General features: G+C 31.6%; 1 protein-coding gene across 1 annotated transcript in view; it reads left to right on the plus strand.

Moving 5' to 3' along the window:
- The window catches only part of LOC143199611 (facilitated trehalose transporter Tret1), an 84,964-nt gene extending 62,097 nt beyond the window's left edge, over positions 1 to 22,867 (plus strand). The window contains exons 5-6 of the mRNA XM_076409537.1: positions 2,409 to 2,665; positions 22,010 to 22,867. Coding sequence (XP_076265652.1) covers positions 2,409 to 2,665; positions 22,010 to 22,546 — 794 coding nt within the window. The 3' untranslated portion in view covers positions 22,547 to 22,867. The remainder of the gene's footprint in view (positions 1 to 2,408; positions 2,666 to 22,009) is intronic.
- Positions 22,868 to 23,459: the final 592 nt, after the last annotated feature.

Below are 23,459 nucleotides of genomic sequence, written 5' to 3' on the forward strand. Positions count from 1 at the left end.
TAAATAAATCGAAAGGTTTTCTGGGAAATACGAAACATGGGAGCTTGTGTAAGAGTGTAAATTCAATAGGAACGAGTCTAGAATTGTTATAAATAAATTATACGTTAGTGCAGAACCAGTTTCAACATAGAAGTCTCAATAGTTTATTTACTTCGTAAATTTATGTTTGTGGTTGTTTAATATTTGTGATTGTCCTAGGCAAGAGTGCAAAATCCGACAAGGAAAATGATCCCAGTCACTACAGTAACCGGGCTGGGTAAGACCGGATGTCTTGTGGGATAATTCCTAAGTTGGTCACTCGCCAATCGGTAGGCTTAATGCAGAGGACCGTGGTTCGGAGCACACATTAAACCATGTAGACCCAGTCCAGATAAACCTCTAATTGGTAAAAAGAGACTTTAGAAGAAATATAATTAATCCCGATGCCTTTTCGGTATGCCGAGCACACCTTATCAGTGTTTTGTAAATTTTAGTAGAAACATTACAACAATCACTTGATACTAAAATTGTAATCATTTCCTGGATCATTTTTCAATAAAATAAATAAGAGGCATTTATTATTTATTAATAATTGATACATTAATGTTTAAATTGCTACTTGAAGATGAAAATGACGTACTAGAACGATTGATTCTCAAACAAGCTATTTCGTTTCACACTAGATTACAGTGCTCACAATGCACTGAAACCAATTATGCTTAGCTTATAGAACAAAAACATTTATTACAAACAAATAGATATTACATACTAGTGATTGCCCTGTGGTCGAAATTCAAGTTCAATTTATTAAGTTAATCATGTTGTTCTCATGACAGAGTAAAGGGAATAATTTAAAAATGTAATGTTATATGTTACTAAAACTTATTTTCCCTGTATTTTCAATACAAAATCAGAAATATATTTGATGAACATTAATTGAAATAATAAATAACTGTATATTAAAACATTTCAGATATATATCTCATGAATTAATAATCAAACTAAATTAAATCGTATTTAATTAAATCCAATTTCCCTTAAGTTTCAATGTTAAATAAAGTATTGATAAGTTTAAATTACTACACCACCAAACATTGTAACAAAGAATCATAAGTAAGATTATTTTCGAAACTGTAAAAACTTCAGAACATCAAATAAAAGTATACATGATCTTTCTTTACTTTTGTGTTATAAAAATAAATATAGAATAATAAGTGAAGTCCATATTGGTACATTAAAGCAGAGAATGTATGTATAAAATAATTTTGAAATTGATATTTGACTTTAGCATTAATATTAAAGCAAAAACAAACACAATTATATAATTTCCCTGCTAAAATTTAGAAATGCATGTTTTAAGAATTTATTAACAAGCATTAAATTAACTATTGATTTTTCAGAAATTAAAAATATATATTGGAAAAACAATAAAGACATAAGGCTGCTTAAAAAATATTTTCTTTACCTACATTTTTAAATAAAATTGCTTCAGTCTTTGCTTATTTATCCCACTCCCCAATCTCACCCTTGCCGATAGCTTATCTTTAATTTAAGCTATTTTATGATTGTTATTATTCTTTGTAACATTCATTTTAACTCTTGATGCACAAATTCCAAGTATTGCAAGATTTTTTAAGGAATGCATTTAGTAAAAAAACCTGAAATAAATCAGAAGATAATAACACTAATATTTATAGAAAAATGTTACTGTCCTTGGGAATTACCTCTAGTATAATGATGTATTATGTATCCAGAACCATATCAATTACTATCAGTCGATAAGAAAGAACATTTTTTGTTAGCTGCAGAAGCTGACTTCGAAAATCTAAACAACTGTACGTGCCTTTCGATAAAGCGGACACATTAATTTATTCTCTATGCAGACACTTTAAAATATAATTTTATTTGATCGTACCATTCTTAATGGTTTTTATCTAAACTTGTCATAACTCTGTAATAGTTCCAACAACACGGGAATAAACAAAAATGACACAAAATGTTAAATTACACTGCTTAGAATTGATAACTTCGTTTAATAATGTACACTAACTAGTACACTAATTAGAATTTCTATTCAAAATTACCTACCGGTATCTTGCGGTACAACTTTGCCAGATTTTGATTTAAAAAAAAGTACAACAGAAACATTTAATAATCTACCGTATAAGTGTTGGAGCCTTTATTGTTACTTTATTGTTTTCATAGGAAAAAGGCAATAAACAATATAAGCTATTGTATAAAATTAGCTAGCTAATGGAAAATACCACAGCATTATGAAAGACTAATCTGATAAAGTTCAAATTAGTTTAAAATAATATTATAGTACGTTGCTCTCAAGAAATAAATTAAACCCCTTTACTTACGTGGGATATTTATTACAATAAAAATAATATTTTAATATAAATAAATAAATATTGTAAATATTTCAGGTGAAGATTACGATGTCGAAGATGAACTGGTGAAAATAATAGACGATCTGGAAGAGGCAAAACGGAACAAAACCAAATTTAGTGACTTCATTCATTGCAAGGTGACCGTGAAAGGTCTGATTGTTTGCTTCGGCTTGATGATATTGCAGCAACTGAGCGGGGTAAACGCCGTTCTATTCTATGCCAACAAAATATTCACACAAGGTGGAGGATCTATGTCGCCAGAAACTAGCAGTATATTAGTTGGAACAGTCCAGGTAAGATCGCATATCAGGACTATACACCAGCATTAAAACAACTTTATTATTATTATGCGCTTTTGGGCCCTATTGGACCACGCGAAATACAACAAAGGGACATTTCAGTATTTTTCCTCTTCTTTCGGCCCATATTGCTTTCACTAATAAATAAATTAGCGTTGGGAACTATCGCCTGAAAACAGTCGAATCAGTAGATAGTCGTAAAACAGTCGAACAATAGGCAAAAAACTAGCGACTGAAAATAGTAATTACTATTTACTTATAGTCAAATGCACGGATCGACAGTTTTGTTTAATTCGTGATCTCAGACGAAGATGTACGAATCCTTTCCTGTATACATTATAAGAGAGGAAAGGACGGAGATAATTGCTTGGAGCAGTAAATTTTATATGCCCTTATATTTTCCAACGGTAGTATAAATGGGACGGAGATGTACATATTCCTTCAAGTACTAACTTTAAAAAAGAAAAGGAAACAAAGTAGAAGAACTTTTATATTTGAATGTTCTGTGGATCTGGAAAATGGATTGGAATTTTTCTATGAAATGGACTAATACCCCACAAATGTTTTATCGTATTTTAATATGTCAATTGCTATTTTCGAATAATATAAAAACTAAAAATGTACAATAACCATAAATACTAAATAAAAATTAAACCTAATATACCTAATCATAAAAAAATAATTCATGACATAATTAAAAATGATCGCACATTAACAACTAGAGTTTCTTTAAATAAAGCAAATGCTTTTTTATTATTGAATATTTCCGTTCAACAAAAAATCCAGAGAGTAATCGAAATATAATATTATTACCATAAAAACAGTTAAAAGTATTTTACTATTTATCATTCACAATTTTAATCCTATTACATTAACAATCTTGAAAAATATCGTTCCAAAATGCTGCCATATTAATATATAATTTATTGTTATTTACCAGCAACCTATCAGAAAATCATAAAACTATATATATTACAAATAAACCTATGTTAGCATGAATTGGGTACATATCGTAAAGTAAATTGTAAAATTTTATCATTATATATATATATATATATATATATATATATATATATATATATATATATATATATATATATATATATATAAATTTTAAATAATTATATAATTGTATAGAATAATAATAATGTATAGAATATATAGGATAATAATAATAATAAATAATAATAATAATATGAATAATAATTGTAGAATGTATAGAATATATTAAATTTCATATATTCATTTCATTATAAAAACAACTTTATTATAATAGAAGTTACTAAGTATAATAATGAAGATTATAGTGGTTGGTTCCAAGTACCTAAAGGTTTATGTCTTCTGGCGTTATTGTGATCGGATTTTGACCGTTATTTTTTGATAACCTGCTTCAATCGTAGTAGTTGTTGACAGTATCGAATTATTTGTTTAATAAAATTGGAATAGTGCATGATGAAGTTTTCCTTCTTTTTTGGCATCAATAGGTACTTTGAAACCATGTATGAAACCACGATTGTTTTTGCATATCATTGTTGGATCAAAAAATTATTTTTAGAATCTTTATTTTCAAAGCTTTTTAACTTTTGACTTAGTCAATGACCAAAAAAATTCAAATAGTAACAACCGTCCCACACTTTTAATTCATTATTGTTCATCGTAAAATCCATCTCAGCAGATCAGTGATTATTGATTAATAATGTGATATGTAGAGAACATATAATATTTAAATCTTCATTTCGAAGCCATAGTTACATAAAAGTATAAACGATTTTGGATTCAATCCACGGAAAAGCTAATATGGCCAATACTTAATGGTTAAGCAAGCATATGTCATATATTCATCATTAACAATAAATATTGAAATGTATGGTCTATTGATAGTTTTATTAATTTATTTTATGTTGTTGATATGTATATACGTAATCTACTAGAAATTGTCTTTTTATTTCACGCAATATAATCATTAATACGGTAATATATTCATTAATTAAGCTCTGTTTATTCAAATTTCGTTAAACAACACAAAAATATGCTGGTTTTACTTCATTCCGAACCCTTTGAACTTATCAGGGATATCGTGATTATTAAAAAGCAATTAGTATTAAATTACTTTGCGTGTTCATTATCGCGAATAATGACACATATAAACTTGGCCAGTTTATTGGAAAAGAAGTAACAAATTAAAAGTACATTATTATATCAGATATCTGGACGTAAATAGGTAGGACAAGGATATAATCGAATTCATTTCAATATCAAAAAATGAAATTTCAAACCTCTTATTTATTTTTCGTAATTTACTTCGTCACCTTCAAAGCAATTTGGATTGGATAACTACACTTACGGGCACGCTTTTTTCTTGAAAGATGTGAACGATTTCTGGGCTAATGTTTAAAATCTTCCTCGATTTGGCCTTGCCTCCACTATCCTTGTTTGATAAAAACATTCTACTTGAATTGAGTTTTTGAGCTCAGAAAATTGCCAGAAGCCGGACGGATCTAACTTTGGTCCGATTTCATAATGAACAGCATCTCCATAATCAAAGAGAGTTCTTAACACTTTGATTTTTGATATGTTTTGGTACTTTTTTACCTTAGTACTCGCTTGATTGGCTGATGGAGTGACAAGACTATATTTTATCTTCTATGACAATGAGGACAATGGCGCAGATGCAGACACTCTTTAGGGGACACACGTTTGTGGTCAACATTATCATATAAAATTATAATTTCGGATGATGGTAATCGAGTCTGTTATTATCGCCTGATTATGTGCAGGATAACCAGGATGATTATCGTACTTCATACGTTCTGCTTGTCTTTTTTAAACATTCCTATAAATTCAAACTACTTAAAATGAATATAGAAGAAGTATTTTAAGATAAATTTTATTAGGAAACTTTAATAGCTATATCGTCGTTAAATTTGACATAGAATCATCATAGAAACATAGAATGAAACAAACAAATAGCCTGATTCGAATAATAGTAATAGATTCAATTTTGTAATTCTGCTAAGAATGTTACAAAAAGACCATAGTGCTATATTTGCAGATGTTGAAGATTCGATTCTTCACTATATAATTCGCATTGCAAAGCCATATAATCTGACAAGAAGAAATAACTTTTATACAAAAAATATTGATTGCTGATGGATTATTTGCTATCGTTAACTCTTAACAGTAGGTTTAATTTTAAGTAAGAGTTCGGGCAAATGCAGGATTTCAAGTACTTGTGATGAGTAATATAATATAAGAAAGTGATATCTAGGACTGAAGTAATAAGACCAAACTGTCGATACAAACATATCTGTCGATTAAAAGATTAATGAGTGCCATAGATATCTGTGGAGATGTCGAGGTTTTGGATGAAACACAAAATCGTAGTTGGTAAAAAGCAGGTCGGGTACTACCCGAAGTCAGAACGGTTGTTGTCCCACATCAATAATGCCGAGATTTGAGAAAATATATTCCAGGCACTGTGGTACTAACATTAGCATTTCCTTTGAACTCTTCTAGTTTTCGCTATGGATTGTTGATGAAAATGGTGACTGAAAAATTAAATTAGAGAGTGATAGTAGATAAGTGATGAATTTAGAAAATTATATTAGAAAAGGAACAGAAACTATGCTAAATGAAACTAATTTATTCATCTTGAGCGAAAGTAAAATGGTAGTACATATATTTAGTACTAAATGCAGGCTAATAGTTTAGAGTTTATATAGAGAGAACTAATAGTTTTTTCTGGGAGAAGTATAAGAGAGAAGCATTTCTTTTAAGTTTTTTTGGTTTCTTGGGCACTTGAATATTCCTTTTTATTTAACATAAAATATGCAAGTTTAAAGCATTAAGCAATAGGTTAAATTAAAATCGACAATTCCTTCAAATCAGATAACAAAAGTAATTAATGTAGAAGATGCAACTTCATATTCACCAGCTAATATTAGCACGAATTTTAAATTTCAATAAGATGAAACAATAATATTATTTCATCAGCTCGAACAAGTGATGCATAAACCCAAAACGTAGAATAATCCAATAAAAGATAAGTAAAAGGCAATTTTGAGTAAATTATATAATCAAAAGGGAAAAAGGGACAAAACTTATTTGATTCAGCTAGCGAACGACACGAGAACAACCTGTTAGAAATATATTAACCACTTGATATTAGAGCTCCTTCGGGACTATCCAAAACTTCCCAAGAATTCCTGAATTTCCCTTGAGAAATCCTTGTAAATACATTCCCACTTGTCGATGCGAATTCTTGCCTTTGTGTGACACACCATAAAAGCGAATCGATTATTTTCAATGTACAGATACGCGAATAGTAACGCCTTTGAATAGTTTGGTCTTTTGTACATTAATATGAGTGGCTTTAATTACATTTACATTGAAATTTAGTTTAGCAGCGTGTTTTTTTACAGGAACAGAGGAGATTTTAATTTTTTTACAGAATTACTGTTTTTTTTTTCATTTAGGTAGAATTTTTTATTAGTTTTATACTAGTGATAGCCCTGTGGTCGAAATTCGACCACAATTTATTGAGATAATCATATTTCTCTCTTCATTAACAGTGTAAAGGGATTAATTTAAAAATGATATGTTACTAAAACTTCTTTTCACATTATTTTCAATATAAGATCCGATATGTATTTGATGTATAACATTAATTAAAATATTATAACAAAATATCATTTATTAAAGTGATATAATCTTATTCAGAACTGTAACAACTTCAGATCATTCACTTATAAGTATACATGATCTTTCATTCATTTTGTTATAAACATTAATATGGAATAATAAATGCAGTAACACATATTTGTGTGTTAAAAGAGATATTTATGGTTGACTTTAGCATGTGTATTAAAACAATAATGTACAAAAATAGGTAATTTTTTTTACAATATAGAAATGTATAAATAATCAGAGTAATTCATACAAAGTTCAAACAATAAAATGTCATATAGTCACATATCTTATAACATTAATAATTAAACACCTTAAAATTTATCAATGCTTAAAATGTTTACAAATTTATAGTGAATAATTTATTTTATAATATAATATTTTTTTCTATTTGTACTATGTTTCATCTATGAAAATTATGTAGTTAGTTTCATTTTAACTGCTGCATATTTTCATTACCTCATTTAAGTATTCATATAATATTATTTAAGGAAACCTGACAAGAATCAGAAGTTAATAACATCAGAAGTTGCAATAAAAATTTACCGAAAAATCTTTAGATTTATATAGAATTACCTCTAGTACAATGGTATACTATGTCTCCAGAACTATATCAATTAATATCAGTCCTGCAAGAACAATACAATATCAATAATACACAATATCTTAAAGAACACTGGTTAAAATTAAATAGCTTCGATTAATAATTTTTTTTAATGTGAAAAAAGAAGCGGCAGCAAAGCATTATTCTTCATCATGATAATGCACAAACTCCCACACCTCGACCGAAAGAACCTATTTGACTGGTTAAAAGGTCGAATAACATAGACGGACAATCATTATAAAACATACAATAACGTTAAGTGATAGCAGTGTTAAATTATGTTAGAATGAACATATGTGCATGACGTACCAGCTCATACCCTAACTCTAATAATAATGGACGTGCAATGAGTTCAAGGGAAGCAGAAGCACGAGATCCTGCAATTAGGGTTAGTAGTACTCGCTACTAACTCTCTGTAAAACTAAATTTATCTAATATATAAATAAGTTAATATTTAAATAAGCAAATTAATAAATAAGAGATCTTGTTGCTATTGTGCACTCACTTCTCCTAACTCCGGGTATAATGAACGTGCAATGCGTACGAGGGAAAAAGCCAGAGGCAAACACGCTAAATACGCTGTCACCAAGAACTAGCAGGAACCACATTTGGTCGCGTTTATGTATGTTTGCGATTGTTAATAAACTATAATAACAATATACAGCCAACAAACTACATATAATGGATAATGGCGACAATTGATAGCAATGATAAACTGTGCTTCGATGAAGTATGACATGGGCTTATGTCCTAAAACTAACAAGAGTGGCGTACAATGAGATCAAGGGAAGTAATGCGCGATGATCCTGATACTAAATTCTCAAATAAATAAATTAAAAAATAAACAGTATTATTAATATTGTGTACTCACTGCTCCAGCTCCAGCTATGATGAACGTGCAATGTGTACAAGGGAGAAAGCCAAAGGCCAGCAGAAAGCACTTTCGCTGGCGTTTATATATGGCGCACTTTGGCGTTAGATTCTCATTTATAAAATAGTTGTAATTTATATTTACAGTTGCAACCATAAAACTATTATCTTTGATTTACCACAATTTAAGAAACCTTGTGAATATACGACGATTCGAAGAAATAGTAACATAAAGTCGAATAAAATAGATTTTGATAAATGGATAAATAAATAAATAACTAGAGGACAATAAATAGAGAACCACAAATGGAAAATAATAAATAGAAAATAGTAAATAAAATATAATAAATGAACGCTAATAGATATAAAATAATATATAGAACTTAATAAATGGAGATTTAATAAATAATAAATGGGAATTAAAAAGAGCAAACTGGAATATTCTGAACAAATCACCACGTGATGAAACTCAGCTTGGTCGGCACAAAATATAGTAAAATAAATTTAATACGTAGAACATAGTGACTCTAACCATCGCGTCATTAGAAATGAAGTTCTAACATCCCCAGGATGTGTTAAGATATCACATCTGGCAAATACTGCCCCGAAGGAATATCAACAGTGTTGCCATTCATGGTAAATATTTCTATATTCGCAAAGGCAACAAATTCTACAATTAAAAGAAGCAGTAATCCAGCCTACTTCCTTTACATTATTGTTAAAAACTTTTTTTTAACATTTAAACGGTCCAAAATTAAAAGGTCTAAAATATCGAACTACGAGATGGAATTCCAAATACCATAAATATTCGGAACGATTTATGATTTCCTTGAATGGTACGTGTCTTTCTCTGTGTTTTAGCTGAAAAATATCGAGAACATTTAAACAAATATAACTCGCTCTTACACGTCTTTTACTGTAATATCAATTACAATAATATTATCGTAGATATTTATTAAAATTAACTACGTAAAAAAACTTTTTAATATCAATATTCTAAATTCGTAATATCTCATTTCTTTTTTTAAAATTTTTTTGATTAAAAACCGACTTTATGTTAGGGGTAAAAACAGACTATTCGAAAGCTACGGTTAGTCTGCTTAGGATTACAGTGATCATCTACAAACAAGCCCACGTTGCTCTAATAAACTAATTACTTACTTGTTGGGTGAGATTCTGGCTGGTTCTACCTAATTTGAGATGAGGAAAAAAAGTTAACACATTGCGAACAAATTGGTATTGACGTCAAAATAGGACGACAGCGTAGGTGTAAAAGCCATGCGGAGAGTTATTTACATTTTTCGATAGTGAGCTATATTCTGGATTGCAAATTTTAGGGGGCACTTTATAGATCAATATTGCATTGCTACGTCGAATTTTCTGAAATAGAGGTATTCATAGATATAGAAAGCATTGATTTATGAGGGGATGAATGTTTAGTTAAAACTTTTAATTTCAAGAAAAATAGATAGGTATCAGGTTGAATTAGATCGGATTGATTATGAATATGAAATGATGAGATTAGAAATCGAATTATCAGTGGCGTATCAGTTATACAGCAGTTAATTCAGTTGTCAGCTAACACATAAGTTAACACCTCTTTTCTTAAGACAAGAACCAAGTTTCATGGTTGTAGCCTTCAATAATCTTAACACTTCACATATACAACAAAATTCTTTGTGAGTATTCGGTCAGTTCCTCATTGTTCATCCTACACAAATTACGGGGGTGGTTTATAAACATTTGGGTTTCCAATTTGCAGTGGTGCACCGCTGGTGATATATGGGCCAAAAAGTCTCGGGCGTAACAAAGTAAACGCATTTTTTGTTCCAAACTGGCCTTATTCATCAATGTAATCTCTAAAAGCCACACAAGTTTAACATTTAAATACCACTTTTGTAGAACGGTTTATATCTTGCATGCGTGAGTATTCCTTTGAGGTCTGCCAACAGCCGGTAGTCTCCGAGAGCCAAATCTAGCGAATACAGTGGATGTGGGAGCAATTCGAAGTTCAATTCATGTAGTTTTGCCATTGTTTTGATTGACTGATAACACGGTGCATTGTCTTGATGAAATAATTTTTTCTTAGGCATATGCGGTCGTTAGTTTGAAATTTCGGCTTTCAAATGCTTCAATAACACTATATAATGTCCACTATTGATGGTGTTTTCTTTCTCAAGATATTCAATGAATGTTACACCACGCACATCCCAAAATACCGAGGCCATAATCTTTCCAGCCAATTGTTGTGCTTTCGTGTGCATTGAACGAGGTGCACCAGTTGTCCACTCAACAGAGCAATACATTATATTTGTTTTGATTGTGATTTAATTTTGAGTATATGACACAAAATTATATTATTATTTTTGTATTGTTTGGGCTTGGTACCGACTTTAAAGTGATCACTTGGTAGTAGTTAAAATAATATTGTAAATAGATCAATAAGTTTTTATATATAGGTAGGTATTAAGCTAAATTGTGTGTATATAGTAAAAATAAAATACGAGTAGTAGATAGGTTAAATAAGGTTTTTGTTTATTATTCTTTAGTTATTATAACGATTATTATGTACATATTTAGCTTTAAAATGTTTTTTTTTATATAAGATTGAATATTTTTTGTTTTCTAGTGAGTTCTTTATTAATTTCTTGAGCCAGTTAATTTAAAAAAATATTTTCTTTCTCTTTTTTTAGTGTTAGATATTGACTCAATAAATTGCGCTGTTATTTTATTAAATATTACGATGAGTAGGGAGGGGTATGCCAAGTGAAGGTGCAGTCCGTATGAGGTAAAATAGGGTAAAAGAAACAATGATTGAAATTAAAGAATTCTCCAGGTCCCGGAGTCCGCTACCTAGCCTAGATAATTTGACAAATTTTCTAACCAAACTAGAACAATGACAAACAGTTACTGCCCCCGCCGAGAATCGAACCCGCGACCTCCGCGTATCATATGATATGGTTAGTATATACTATAGTAAAAGTAAACTGAACGGCTTTTGCACTGAACGACAATTGTAAGTAAACCATTACTACAGTACAATTGTACATTACAATTGTAAGCAACTCCTCAAAAACTTATGAAGAGTATAGCGGTCTGATCCCTGCTTTCATCGTCAGCTTACCTAAATAACTTCAAAGTATACAGTTAATTGTCTGTACGTTCCCATAATGTTTATCCTATATATTTATCCTAGTCAAAGAAATATCCTTTAACTCATAAGCGTTGAGTAGTTGTATCTTCTGTCACATCAGCTCGGCAATAACATTATACTCAAATAACTTATTATTTTAGATAACAAATATGTGAAAACTTTGTACGTGCCTATTAAATTTGAGGGTTTCCCTTAATTTCCTCGCATTACATCGTTAGATCCTAACTTGGTTTCTATGGGACCACCTCGGAAATACACTTTTTCGTATAAAAAAATATTGAAAATCAGTCCACAGTTGACGGCAAAATCCATGAACATACATAAAAGTATATATAGTCGAACATAGAACGTCATCCTTTTTTGTCGGTTAATAATTGTTCTTACGTTACATAATATTAAATATTATACTATTTGCTTCTCGATATTATTCAATGCCGGCAACGCAAAACCAAAAAAATACTATATATTTGTTTCATTCGAATAATTTAGGACCAAACTGTTCGTTTATCCAAACTTTGAGATCGAATCAGATTGATTGTATGGGCAGTTAATTGACGGGGACCTTCGGGATATCCCCTCTGCCATTATCCATTCAAATTTCTCCATGATCCGAATAAAGCCGAACCCCATGGCGACGACGTGAAATTTGATCAGCCATATTTCCCGTAGCAGTCACCAGGACGGAGAGGATTTATGTCGGGTCTGTTATTTATTTATTTTTTTAAGAATGTGCCGGGATTCTTCTCGCTCAGTCGATGGAGGTGGGAGGTGGGAAAGCGGGAGACGGGAACAGTGGTCGTTCGGGGCGATGGACAGGGAGAACGAACGTGTTTGGAATATTTTTTTTGAGGGATGGACCGAATAAATTTGACCGATTCCCGAATCCGATAAGGAAACGGCCGATGGACCCGCCAAAATCTAATCGAGAATACCGTTGCTTAATTATGTTTGTGTAATTTTTTTAAATATATCCCCGGAATTTCATTTCCTGTTGGGAAAAATCAACTTAATAAGGGAAATTATATTATTCTCGTGATTTGTGGTCAAGATTCGACCACAATTTATCAAGTTAATCATGTTTCCGTCATAATAAAGTAAAGGAAATAATTTAAAAATTATATGTTACTAAAATTTGTTTGCACAGTATTTCAATATAAGATCACACATTTATTTGATACTAATAAATAGTAAAAGTCTGTATATTAAAATATACGCATACTATCTCAATAATTAACACACACATTTTTGAATGGCATTTATTTAAATCTATTTTCCATTAGCTTTCAATATTCAACAACATAATTAATAAGTGTTTTTACTACGCTACTGAACATTGTAACAAATTATCATAAGCAAGATTATTTTCAAAATTGTAACGAATTCGGAGCATCAAACATAAATATACATGATTTTTTTTACTTTTATGTTATAAACATATATATAAATATAAACATATAATAAATTAAGTAATTTATTTTTATATATTAAAATAGATAATGTAGGAATAAAACAATTTTGAAATTGATATTTGACTTTAGTATGTATACTTAAACAATAACGAATACAATTAGGTAATTTATGTTTTACAATTTTATCATCCTATAAGCTTGTTACCTGTGATCTGTAAACTGTTCGAAATATTATACATTAAGAGACTCAAAATAATCGCAGAGGAGATAATTATTATTCAAGACCATCAATTTGACTTCCATAATAAACAGGGACAATAGGACATATACATGGATTCAAATTAATTAACATTCAAATTAACAAAAACTTAAACGAAAAAAAAAATTGCTCCCCTGCATCTCTCGATATTTCTTAGGCCTTCGACAAGTTGTGGTACATTGGACTGCATGCTAAATTGAAAAAGCTTTTGCTTCATACGCACTTTCTACTGCTAAAATCGTGCGTCATTGATATTTTATTGTCAAACAGGGTGACGAATACACTGACCTACACCCAATATATTCGGGTGTTCCGCAGGGCAGTGTTCTTGGCCTATTGTTATATCTTTTGTATACAGCTGACCTATCGACCTCAAGAAACACTATTGTTGCAACATTTGCTGACGATACAGCGGTTTTATTATCACACGAGGATCCAATATCAGCCACAAGAAACCTCGAACTTCATCTTAACAAAGTCGTATTGTGGTTGAAAATGTGGTGTATCATAGCAAATAAGACAAAATCTACCCTTGTAACATTCACTACCCGTAGAAGTATATGTCCCTCCGTAAAATCATGAACTTTCGCAAGCAGACAACATTAAATATTTGGGAATGCTTTTAAATCGACGTTTGACATGGAAAAAACATATAGTTACAAAGCGCAAACAACTTGGGCTTAAACTAAACTAAACCAAATGCTGATAGGGCGTAAATCTAAATTATCATTAGGTAACAAGGTTTTGCTGTATAAGTCAATACTTAGGCCCATGGACTGGTATTGAACTGTGGGGTACTACTAGCAAATCTAACATATATATCCTCCAGAGGTTCCAGAATAAAGTGTTGCTAATTGTAAATTGTTGTTAATCGTCGACGCCCCATATTATATCTTCAACAAACTGATTCAGCGCGATATCCCCATAGAACCCATAACGAGTGTGATTCGGAGTGTTAGTGCGAAGTACTCTGAAAGACTATTGGTGCATTTCAATGCACTCGCCAAATAGTTAAATGTGCGCGATGACAGCGAAATACGTAGGCTCAAACGCAAACTGCCATACGAACTGATTAATAGACACATAGAGCGAGGTTTAATAATCTCTAGAGTAAGCTAGTATAATTTTTAAAATAAGTTAGGATACACTTTAAGATAAGTTAGAATATTAATCTAGAATAAGATTTAGATTAAAAGTTGTACAGTAGATCACTTACTGAAGTGATCTACTACATGTCAGGATAGTTATATTATATTATATAACTGAAATCATATAATAATACTTATTGCCCACGGGCAGGTTGTTGAAATTCTAGGAGATTAATAAAAAATATATATTTTACCATTTGGAAATGTATATTAAAGAAATGTCTTTACGAGTCATTGAATATATTATTGGTTATCCAAAACTTAGATCTATAATGTAAATAATCAAAGTAATTGATACAAGGTTCAAACAATAAAATATCATATAATTACATATCTTACACACATATCTTATTGCATTAAACACCTTAATATTTATCAATGCTTTAGAATGTTTACAAATGTACGGTTAATAATTCATAATTTCTTCTATATGTCTAAGTATTCCATCTATGCAAATTATTTAGTAATATTCATTTTAACTTCGGCATATTTTCATTACTTTATTTATAACGTATGTGCATATAATCCTTATCTTTTGTACATATTTATCACCCAAAATATACATTACTAAAACAATAAATACACAAGGCTGATTAAAATAATATTTTTTGGCTACATTTTTAAATAAAATTACATTGTTCTTTGCTTATTCATTCCACTCTTCGACCTCGTTCATGCTGATAGCTCATCTTTAGTTTGCCTCCCATGGCTTTCCTTTTTCTAATGATTTCTACTCTTTTTTGTCCACGTCCAACTAACAACTCACCAACAAATGAGGAATTAAAATTCTATGAGACTATTTTAGAACTGTTAAATCATCATATATATGCAATATTCATTTTAATTCTTGTATGTAATGTACAAATCAATGGATTTATTAGCTGCTTTGTTATTTCAATATATTTACATTGAACCCTTTCTTTAAAACACCTATGGTATCCTCTGGAGACCAAATCCACATATTTAACAATTGTAAATACAGTAAAGTACGTTTTCTTGTCAGATATTCCTAATATGTATGGACTGTATTTCTCCTTAGTTTCTGTTTCTACTTGTGTAGATTTTTCTTGATAAAATTAGATTTATTCACTGCATCTCGCTAATGCATTTGCCATATCCGCAAAACACTTAGTATTCATTCTCTCCTCCTGTATTTTAATCAAATGCTCATAGATATTCTGAACAATTACATACATATCTGTGCACGTACATTTTTCAGAACTTTACTATACGATTTTCTATAGTTATCTTATATTAATTATAAAATAACTTTATAAATTACCTGTAGTTGTTTCCACTCTCATGATCCTGTCTTGGTATTGTCAGTATCTAATCATAATCATAATCCCACATATATCTGTGTGTGGGTTCATCCGATATTCCTTTCCACATATGCAAACAGTTCTTGCTTGTATATTTTTCTCAATCTACATGTTTATTGTAACTATTCTCTGGCATCTCACGTAACAATTCGATTTGATATATATATATATATATATATATATATATATATATATATATATATATATATATATATATATAGATAGATAGATAAATGATAGGGAGGAAAACATTGCCGGCTATATTGTTCAGATATCTAAACTACTCTATCTTTTTTCAGGCCTACTACTAAAAAAGTAAAGTACATATAACACAATTAAACGTTTCAATTATATTTACCAATTAACAGTTTAAAATACTTCATTCTTTAACATGGTGTCTTCGAGTCTCCCTTAATTTTATTTATATGCTTTAAAAAATTCTTTTAAATTCTTGTAAATCTAATGTTTGGAAGTATCCTAGGATGTTCCCGGGTTGTCTTTTTATATTTATTATTTTTATATAAAAAAACGCACTATTTTTATAATAATTTATATATTTCTATATTTTATTTAAACTCGAATAGAACTAGAAAAGAATTAACCTAAGGTATGCACACAAAATTATATTGTTTTTCTTTTTTGAGAGATTTTAACCATAGCTGAGTGCCCATAGTAACATTCAGTGTAGTTGCAACATAATAAAATATTAATAGTATAAATAATTACCTCTCTAACGCATTTTACTGGTAAGAACGCGCCCCTGTTACCTCGTTTCTGTTCAATGTTGTTGATTAGAGAGGCAACCTGTTTGCGACTGACTATTTATTTGGCCTCGGCATTTCCAAGCAGAGTGATTACTCTATATTTGTGATTATAAATATTTAGTAGTGATTTTAAATTTACCAAAACAAGCAATGTGCCAAAACAATGTTTGCCGATTTATAACCTCTTATTATCATTAAATTATTGAAGAATTTTGCAGATATTTACTGATACGGTTACATATTCGAACGAATCAGACAGCATTGTATCTTCTTTCAAATGGACTATTTATTACTATTATTTAAATCTTAAACTAAATATACTTAGAACAATCTAAATTTGCAAATTAATTTATTACTAGTCTTCTGTTGTACTTGAATTAATACACAAGCAAAGCGAGTGCAGGATTAATACATCAGTATGTATTTCTCCAATGGATTAAAATGAGAAAGAAAATATTGTCTGGCATTAAAACGAATTTACAAAGTGAAATAGGCAAAACATTATACATCTTGATGACGAGAGTTATTGCTACTTCGGACTATACTTGAATGCCTGTGGTTACTCTAACTGGATGAGGTCGAAATTTAAATAGTAGACGATCTGGTAGATGTCAATATTTTGTTTTTTTTTAAGTTAATTAACTCGCAAACCATTTGGCCCTGCAATGCAATACTTACCAGGGGTAGAGATTACCGGGATTAATAGCTCTATCATCGGAGTTAGACGGAAACACTAAGACTTGAATATGCCGGTACACTTTCAGAGATTGCTGCTGAATGGTTCGTGATTTGATTAGCCAACAGCGACAGAGATATACAATCAAAAACATTTGTTATGTAGTGACCGCTACTACCCTTTAGGCCACCACTCTTACATCTACAATAAATTCAAAAGTTGGTAACGCTGGGAGATTGGTACCACCACGACGACATCTCTCCCGCTTTTCTTTTTATCTACCCCTTATAAAAGTACCACGTCCATAACGCTACCGTACTTCCTTTACCTAACCTAATATCTTGTCTATCCTCCCGTCAAACACATGTCGTATTGAACCCATAAAATAAACAAATTCTTATTCAGTCAGTGTTTTCTGTTCAAGTGCGAATTCCTTCCACAAAGATAGTAGTCAGTGTTCCGACAAACAACCGTGTCGACAGCCACACATTGCGACCGACAAGACGAACATTCCTAGAGTTAGAAATCGTTTGGTATACTTCATTTATAATTTTAGTTTAACTATTATTAATTGTTTGATAAGCGAAAAAGAGACGATATTTACCCAGCTTCTTTAGTAGGTAATCCCCCTGTATAACAGGTCAATTGAAAAGTCCCGGGCATGGCACTTAGATGGCGCTACTAGAATTAAATCCAAATATTTTAACTCTCAAAAGATGCGTGTATAAATTTGACAGCTGTCGGATGATTACTTTGTGAATTATAGCATTTTGAGTGAAGCAACTTTTGTTATTGTAAAAAATGGATAAAAAGGAATTTCGCCTGTTAATAAAACATTGCTTCCTGAAGGCAAAAAATACAGTTGAAGGAAAAACTTGGCTTGATGCCGAGTTTTCGGACACTGTCCCAGGAAAATCAACTATCGAGGATTGGTATGCTAAGTTTAAATGTGGTGAAATGAGCACCGAAGACGCTGAACGCTGTGGACGTCCAAAGGAGGTTGTTACCGACGAAAACAATAAAAAATCCACAAAATAATTTTAAATCACTGTAAACTGAAATTTAATGAAATAGCAGATACTCTAGAGGTATCAACTGAACGTATACATTATATCATTCACGAATATTTAGGTAAGAGAAAACTCTGTGCAAAGTCGGTGCCGTGCAGGCTCACTTTTCACAAACAACAACGACGAGTTGATAATAAAGCGTAATAAACCCGAGTTTTTGCGTCGATATGTGACAATAGATGAAACGTGGCTCCATAATTTCTCTCCGAAGTCCAATCGACAGTCATCTGAGTGGACTCAGCAACAGTCGGCTGGCAAGGTTATGGCGTCTGTATTTCCGGATGCGCATGGAATAATTTTCATTGACTACCTTGGAAAAGGAAGGACCATCAACAGCAACTATTACATATTGTTATTGTACTGTTTGGAACACGAAATTGACGAAAAACGGCCGTATTTGAAGAAAAAGAAGGTGCTGCTTCACTAAGACAATGCACCGTGTCAAAAATCCCTTAATTGAGCTTCGAATTGCTTCCTCATCCACCGTATTTTCCAGATCTGGCCCCCAGCGACTATTTCTTCTTCTCAGATTTGAAAAGATTGCACGCTGGGAAGATATTTTCGTCGAATGAAGAGATGAGCGCCGGAACTGAGGCCCATTTTGAAGTGAAGGACAAATCGTACTACAAAAATGGTATCGAAAAATTGGAGGGTTACTATAATCAGTGTATCAACCTTGAAGGCTTGAATAAAGCAAAAATTAATTTTGGCAAAAAATGTGTTTTGCTATGGTAGGCCGGCGACTTTTCAATTGACTTGTTAGTCGAAACCTTTCTTTAATTTGATTAATCGAAGAAAAATCTCGCCGATTTATCCAGAAGCAACTAATTATTACGTAAGCTGTGATACCGGAGCACGTCCAGAACGAATACTTACTAAAACCGAAAACTATTTATTCCATTAGACCTGAACCGTTTCCCATCCAAATATTTTCTTAGCGCCAGTCTCTGTTTCGCAAACAAACCCTCTTTTTTTCGCCGCTGCGGCTCTTGTCGCCGCTTCGCATTTCTGCTCCTTCGATACAAAGCCAATAAACAATCGAGTTGCGTCGGCTTAGCGAGACAGCAAGAAAAACCGGAAGGAAAATCCCAGCCACTCGAAACGGTCCGGGTGGGTGGGGTTGGCGAGGGGCAAGTGAGGGGTCTGAGACTGAGTTTTTGATGATAGATAAATAGAAGACAATATCGGGTACGTGTATGGACGAGTTCGGACGCTGGGTGTGGTGGATTCGTTAATGAAAATCCGACGGCAGCAAAAACAGTCCGGACCCGGATCCGATTTTGGGTTGAAATCGTTGGTTTTGGTGGTGGGAGGAAAAGGGCTGTTAGGGGCTCCTACTAAGTTTCGAACTACATGTGTCGGTAAACAGGTAGTAACTATTGGTGATTTTTTTTTATAACATCTTTATTAGGTATGCTTAATCTTAATTATAAATTAATCTATTACCACTTTTCATTTGTACTTGGATCAATTCACAGGCAAGACGAGTGCGAGAAAATACTTCAATATATATTCCTTTCATTATTAAAATTATAATAACTTATAGCTATAGTTCACACTAAAGTTATACACTTTATATAAGTTCATATGGTTTGGCTTGCTTCAATCTCCTGACATCCTGCGCACTGTCCAGCAGTTGTATTGCTTCCACGTTAGTATGATTTAGTAATCTTCATTCGTGTTTCAAGGCGAAATCTTGGATAAGTTCTCAAATCCATTTGATTTTCAGATCAAACCAATATCTTTGATTTTAGGCCAAGTATCTTCTGACTAACCAGTAGAGTTGCTTCACTTTGAGTCTAATCTGCTCTGCTTTTTGTCTAACATGATGTTTCCAATTTAAGTTACTCCAATTTCCAAGGTATTTACCTGATTCTGCTTGAGAAATCGGGCATCCATCATGCGATATAATAGGTTTTTGTTATTTCGCTGCAATGCAAAACTACAGACAGATTTGAAGCTATTAAGCTGTATTTTTCAATCTATAATCGATTTGTAGATCTTGTTAATCGCTAATTACACTTTTTCTACAGCCTTAGACGGAGAAACTTCTTTTGCTATGATAACTGTGTCGTCAGTAAGTATTCCATGTACTGTTTATTTTGTTGTTCGGATATCAACAGTATAGATCAGATTCAAGAGTGGTTTAGTAATTATTCAAGGGTAAATAATCTAAAATCGGTTTATGTATGTATCCGTAACCTCATGTGATACAATTAATAAAAAGAAAACTATAAAGTCAATAATTTGTTGAGTGCTATAATAAAATTTGTTGTTGTTGTTAGGTCCGTTGGTTGCTATAATTATAATTATTGATATGATTAGATATTTATACAATGGTTAGCTGAATCTTGGATTTTTCTCTCAGCTTTGCCTGCCCACAGTTTTTTTTTATATTGGCCTATATATTAATTTTATATGATTTACAACAGAAAGTGTTACTGTTCAATATGTGAATTTTGGTTTCAACATTTTAAAAGTGGAGGTTTTAACGTGCTTTACAGCCAAACAAATTTGAAGACGATGACTTGACTACATTACTTGATGATGATCCATGTATATGATCCATGTATAAGAATATGCAGAATTATTGGGAGTAATACAAGAAATTATTTCATTGAAAAAGTTTGGTCATATATGAAATGATGTTTCCATGAAATTTTTTTTTGGTTTTTTGTATCCTATTGTTACTGGTGATGAAAAGTAGATTCATTATGATAATAGAAAGCTAAAACCTTCATGGAGACCGCCTGGTCATGCATCATCATCAACAATTGAATATTCATGTTTCCAAGCTAATGCTCTGTATTTGATGGAGTCAACTTGGTGTGGTATACTATGAGATGCTAAAATATAAACAACAATGGGGATTTGTATCGACTATAAATGATGCGTTTGAGTTAAGCACTTTTCGAAAAGCAGCTGAAATATAAGCAAAAGAGCGCTATTCTTCAGGATGTTTCAGCGACTACATATAAAATCGGTGGAAATATACTTGGAAACATCAAAATTGGAAGTGCTACGCTACCCGCCGTACTCTTCAAACCTTGCTCCTTCTTAACTACACAAAATAACTACTTGTTCCGACATATGAGTCGCGACCTGTTTCATGGATAGCGTCTAAAGATACTTCGCGGCTAACGATGGACAATATTTTGAATAAAATCCATTCTACTGATTTTTTACATTAAGGCTTAAAATTTTTTTAAAAACCGTCAAAACTTATTTATTTGGCTATATATTTTAAAATACAGTTTGATTAATATATATGTAATATGTATATGTTTTACTGTCATTATTATTATTACTATTATTATTATTGCATGTGTGTTTTGTGAAATTGTATTTTATGTCTCATGTTCTATTTCTATTGCAGGTGATTGCAACCCTGACTTCAACGCTGCTCGTCGATCGTGCCGGTCGCAAGATACTGCTAATAGCATCGGATTTCGTCATGTGTATATCCTTGGCCTCTCTTGGTTGTTACTTTTATTTTAGCGAATTACAGAAATCGCCAGTTCTTGCTTTCTTGCCCTTAGTTAGCATCGCTCTGTTCATCGTCTTCTTCTCTATCGGCCTGGGTCCTATACCTTGGTTAATAATGGCCGAGATATTCCCACCTAAAGTCCGAGGAATGGCTAGCTCGTTGTCCGCCTCCCTCAATTGGTTCATAGCCTTTGTGGTCACGAACCAATTCGCCAACATTGTCAGCTGTTTCGGGATCGGCGTTGCCTTCATGATTTTCAGCGCGATTTGCGGCTGTGGCACCATCTTTATATCATGCCTATTGCCGGAAACTAAAGGGAAAAGCATTGAGGAGGTCGGCGACATGTTACTAGGGATCAAGAAGCCGCAGACACTGAGCATCAATGACATTGACATCAAATGTGACAAGATGACAACGCTGGTGTGATTTTTGGTTGTGATTATTGGTTTGTATTTGTATAGATAGTTATAATTTATATAATCCTAAATAATAAGCACAGTTATATATCTAGTTCACGATCGTTTTTACCTGTTAAATCTAGTCAAGACCAAATACTTGTTGATCAATATATCTGTAATTATGAAAATGCAAAAAAAATAAAGTCAAGCATTTCAAGTTGAACTTGAACTAATTTAGATACATAAACGACTTATTTTGTTAGTTTTGATATGTAAAATATTTAGTAAGTAATTAGTTACTGTTATGATATTTTTATAAAAATTTGAATAATAATAATTCTATTTTCTATTGTTGAATTTTTCTTACCATAAACCCTTGACATAAATCTTGCTGTAACATTTATTAATATAACGTAACAAGGATTACTGAAGATCGACCTAAAGGATTACAATAGATATTTGTAATTATATTCATATTAAAATATTCATAATAGGTTTTTTTATTATGTCCCATTTTGCTGTATAGTTATAAGGAGTATCTTTCTCCTTATAACGAAAGAAATTTATTAGACCAGAAAATTGTGAATATTGTTCAATTCAGAGAAAAAGTGCTCTTGAAAGGTTAATACCCTTGATTGATGAAATTTGATAGATTATGGGTATTTCGGTTTAAGCATTTTAGAAGCTGTGATTTTGGGACATTATTTTCAGCAGCTTTTATCCAGCATTTTGGTCAAAATGCTTGAGTTACTTCATAACTCTTATAAAATAGGCTTTTCTGATCGCATCCTTTTCATCACTAGACAAAATACGCCACAGAAAACACTCTTCTTTTTACCTCGTAAAGTGATGGACCTGCGATGATGAAAGGGTTCGCAACGACATTTCTGGTCAAGTTGTGGTAGCAATTATTCTTTTTTTTTTTGGATCTCTCCCTTCGC

The sequence above is a fragment of the Rhynchophorus ferrugineus genome, unplaced genomic scaffold (genome assembly GCF_030347505.1).
Source record: "Rhynchophorus ferrugineus isolate W39M unplaced genomic scaffold, kcgeb_rfMv2 rfM7, whole genome shotgun sequence".
NCBI lineage: Eukaryota > Metazoa > Arthropoda > Insecta > Coleoptera > Curculionidae > Rhynchophorus > Rhynchophorus ferrugineus.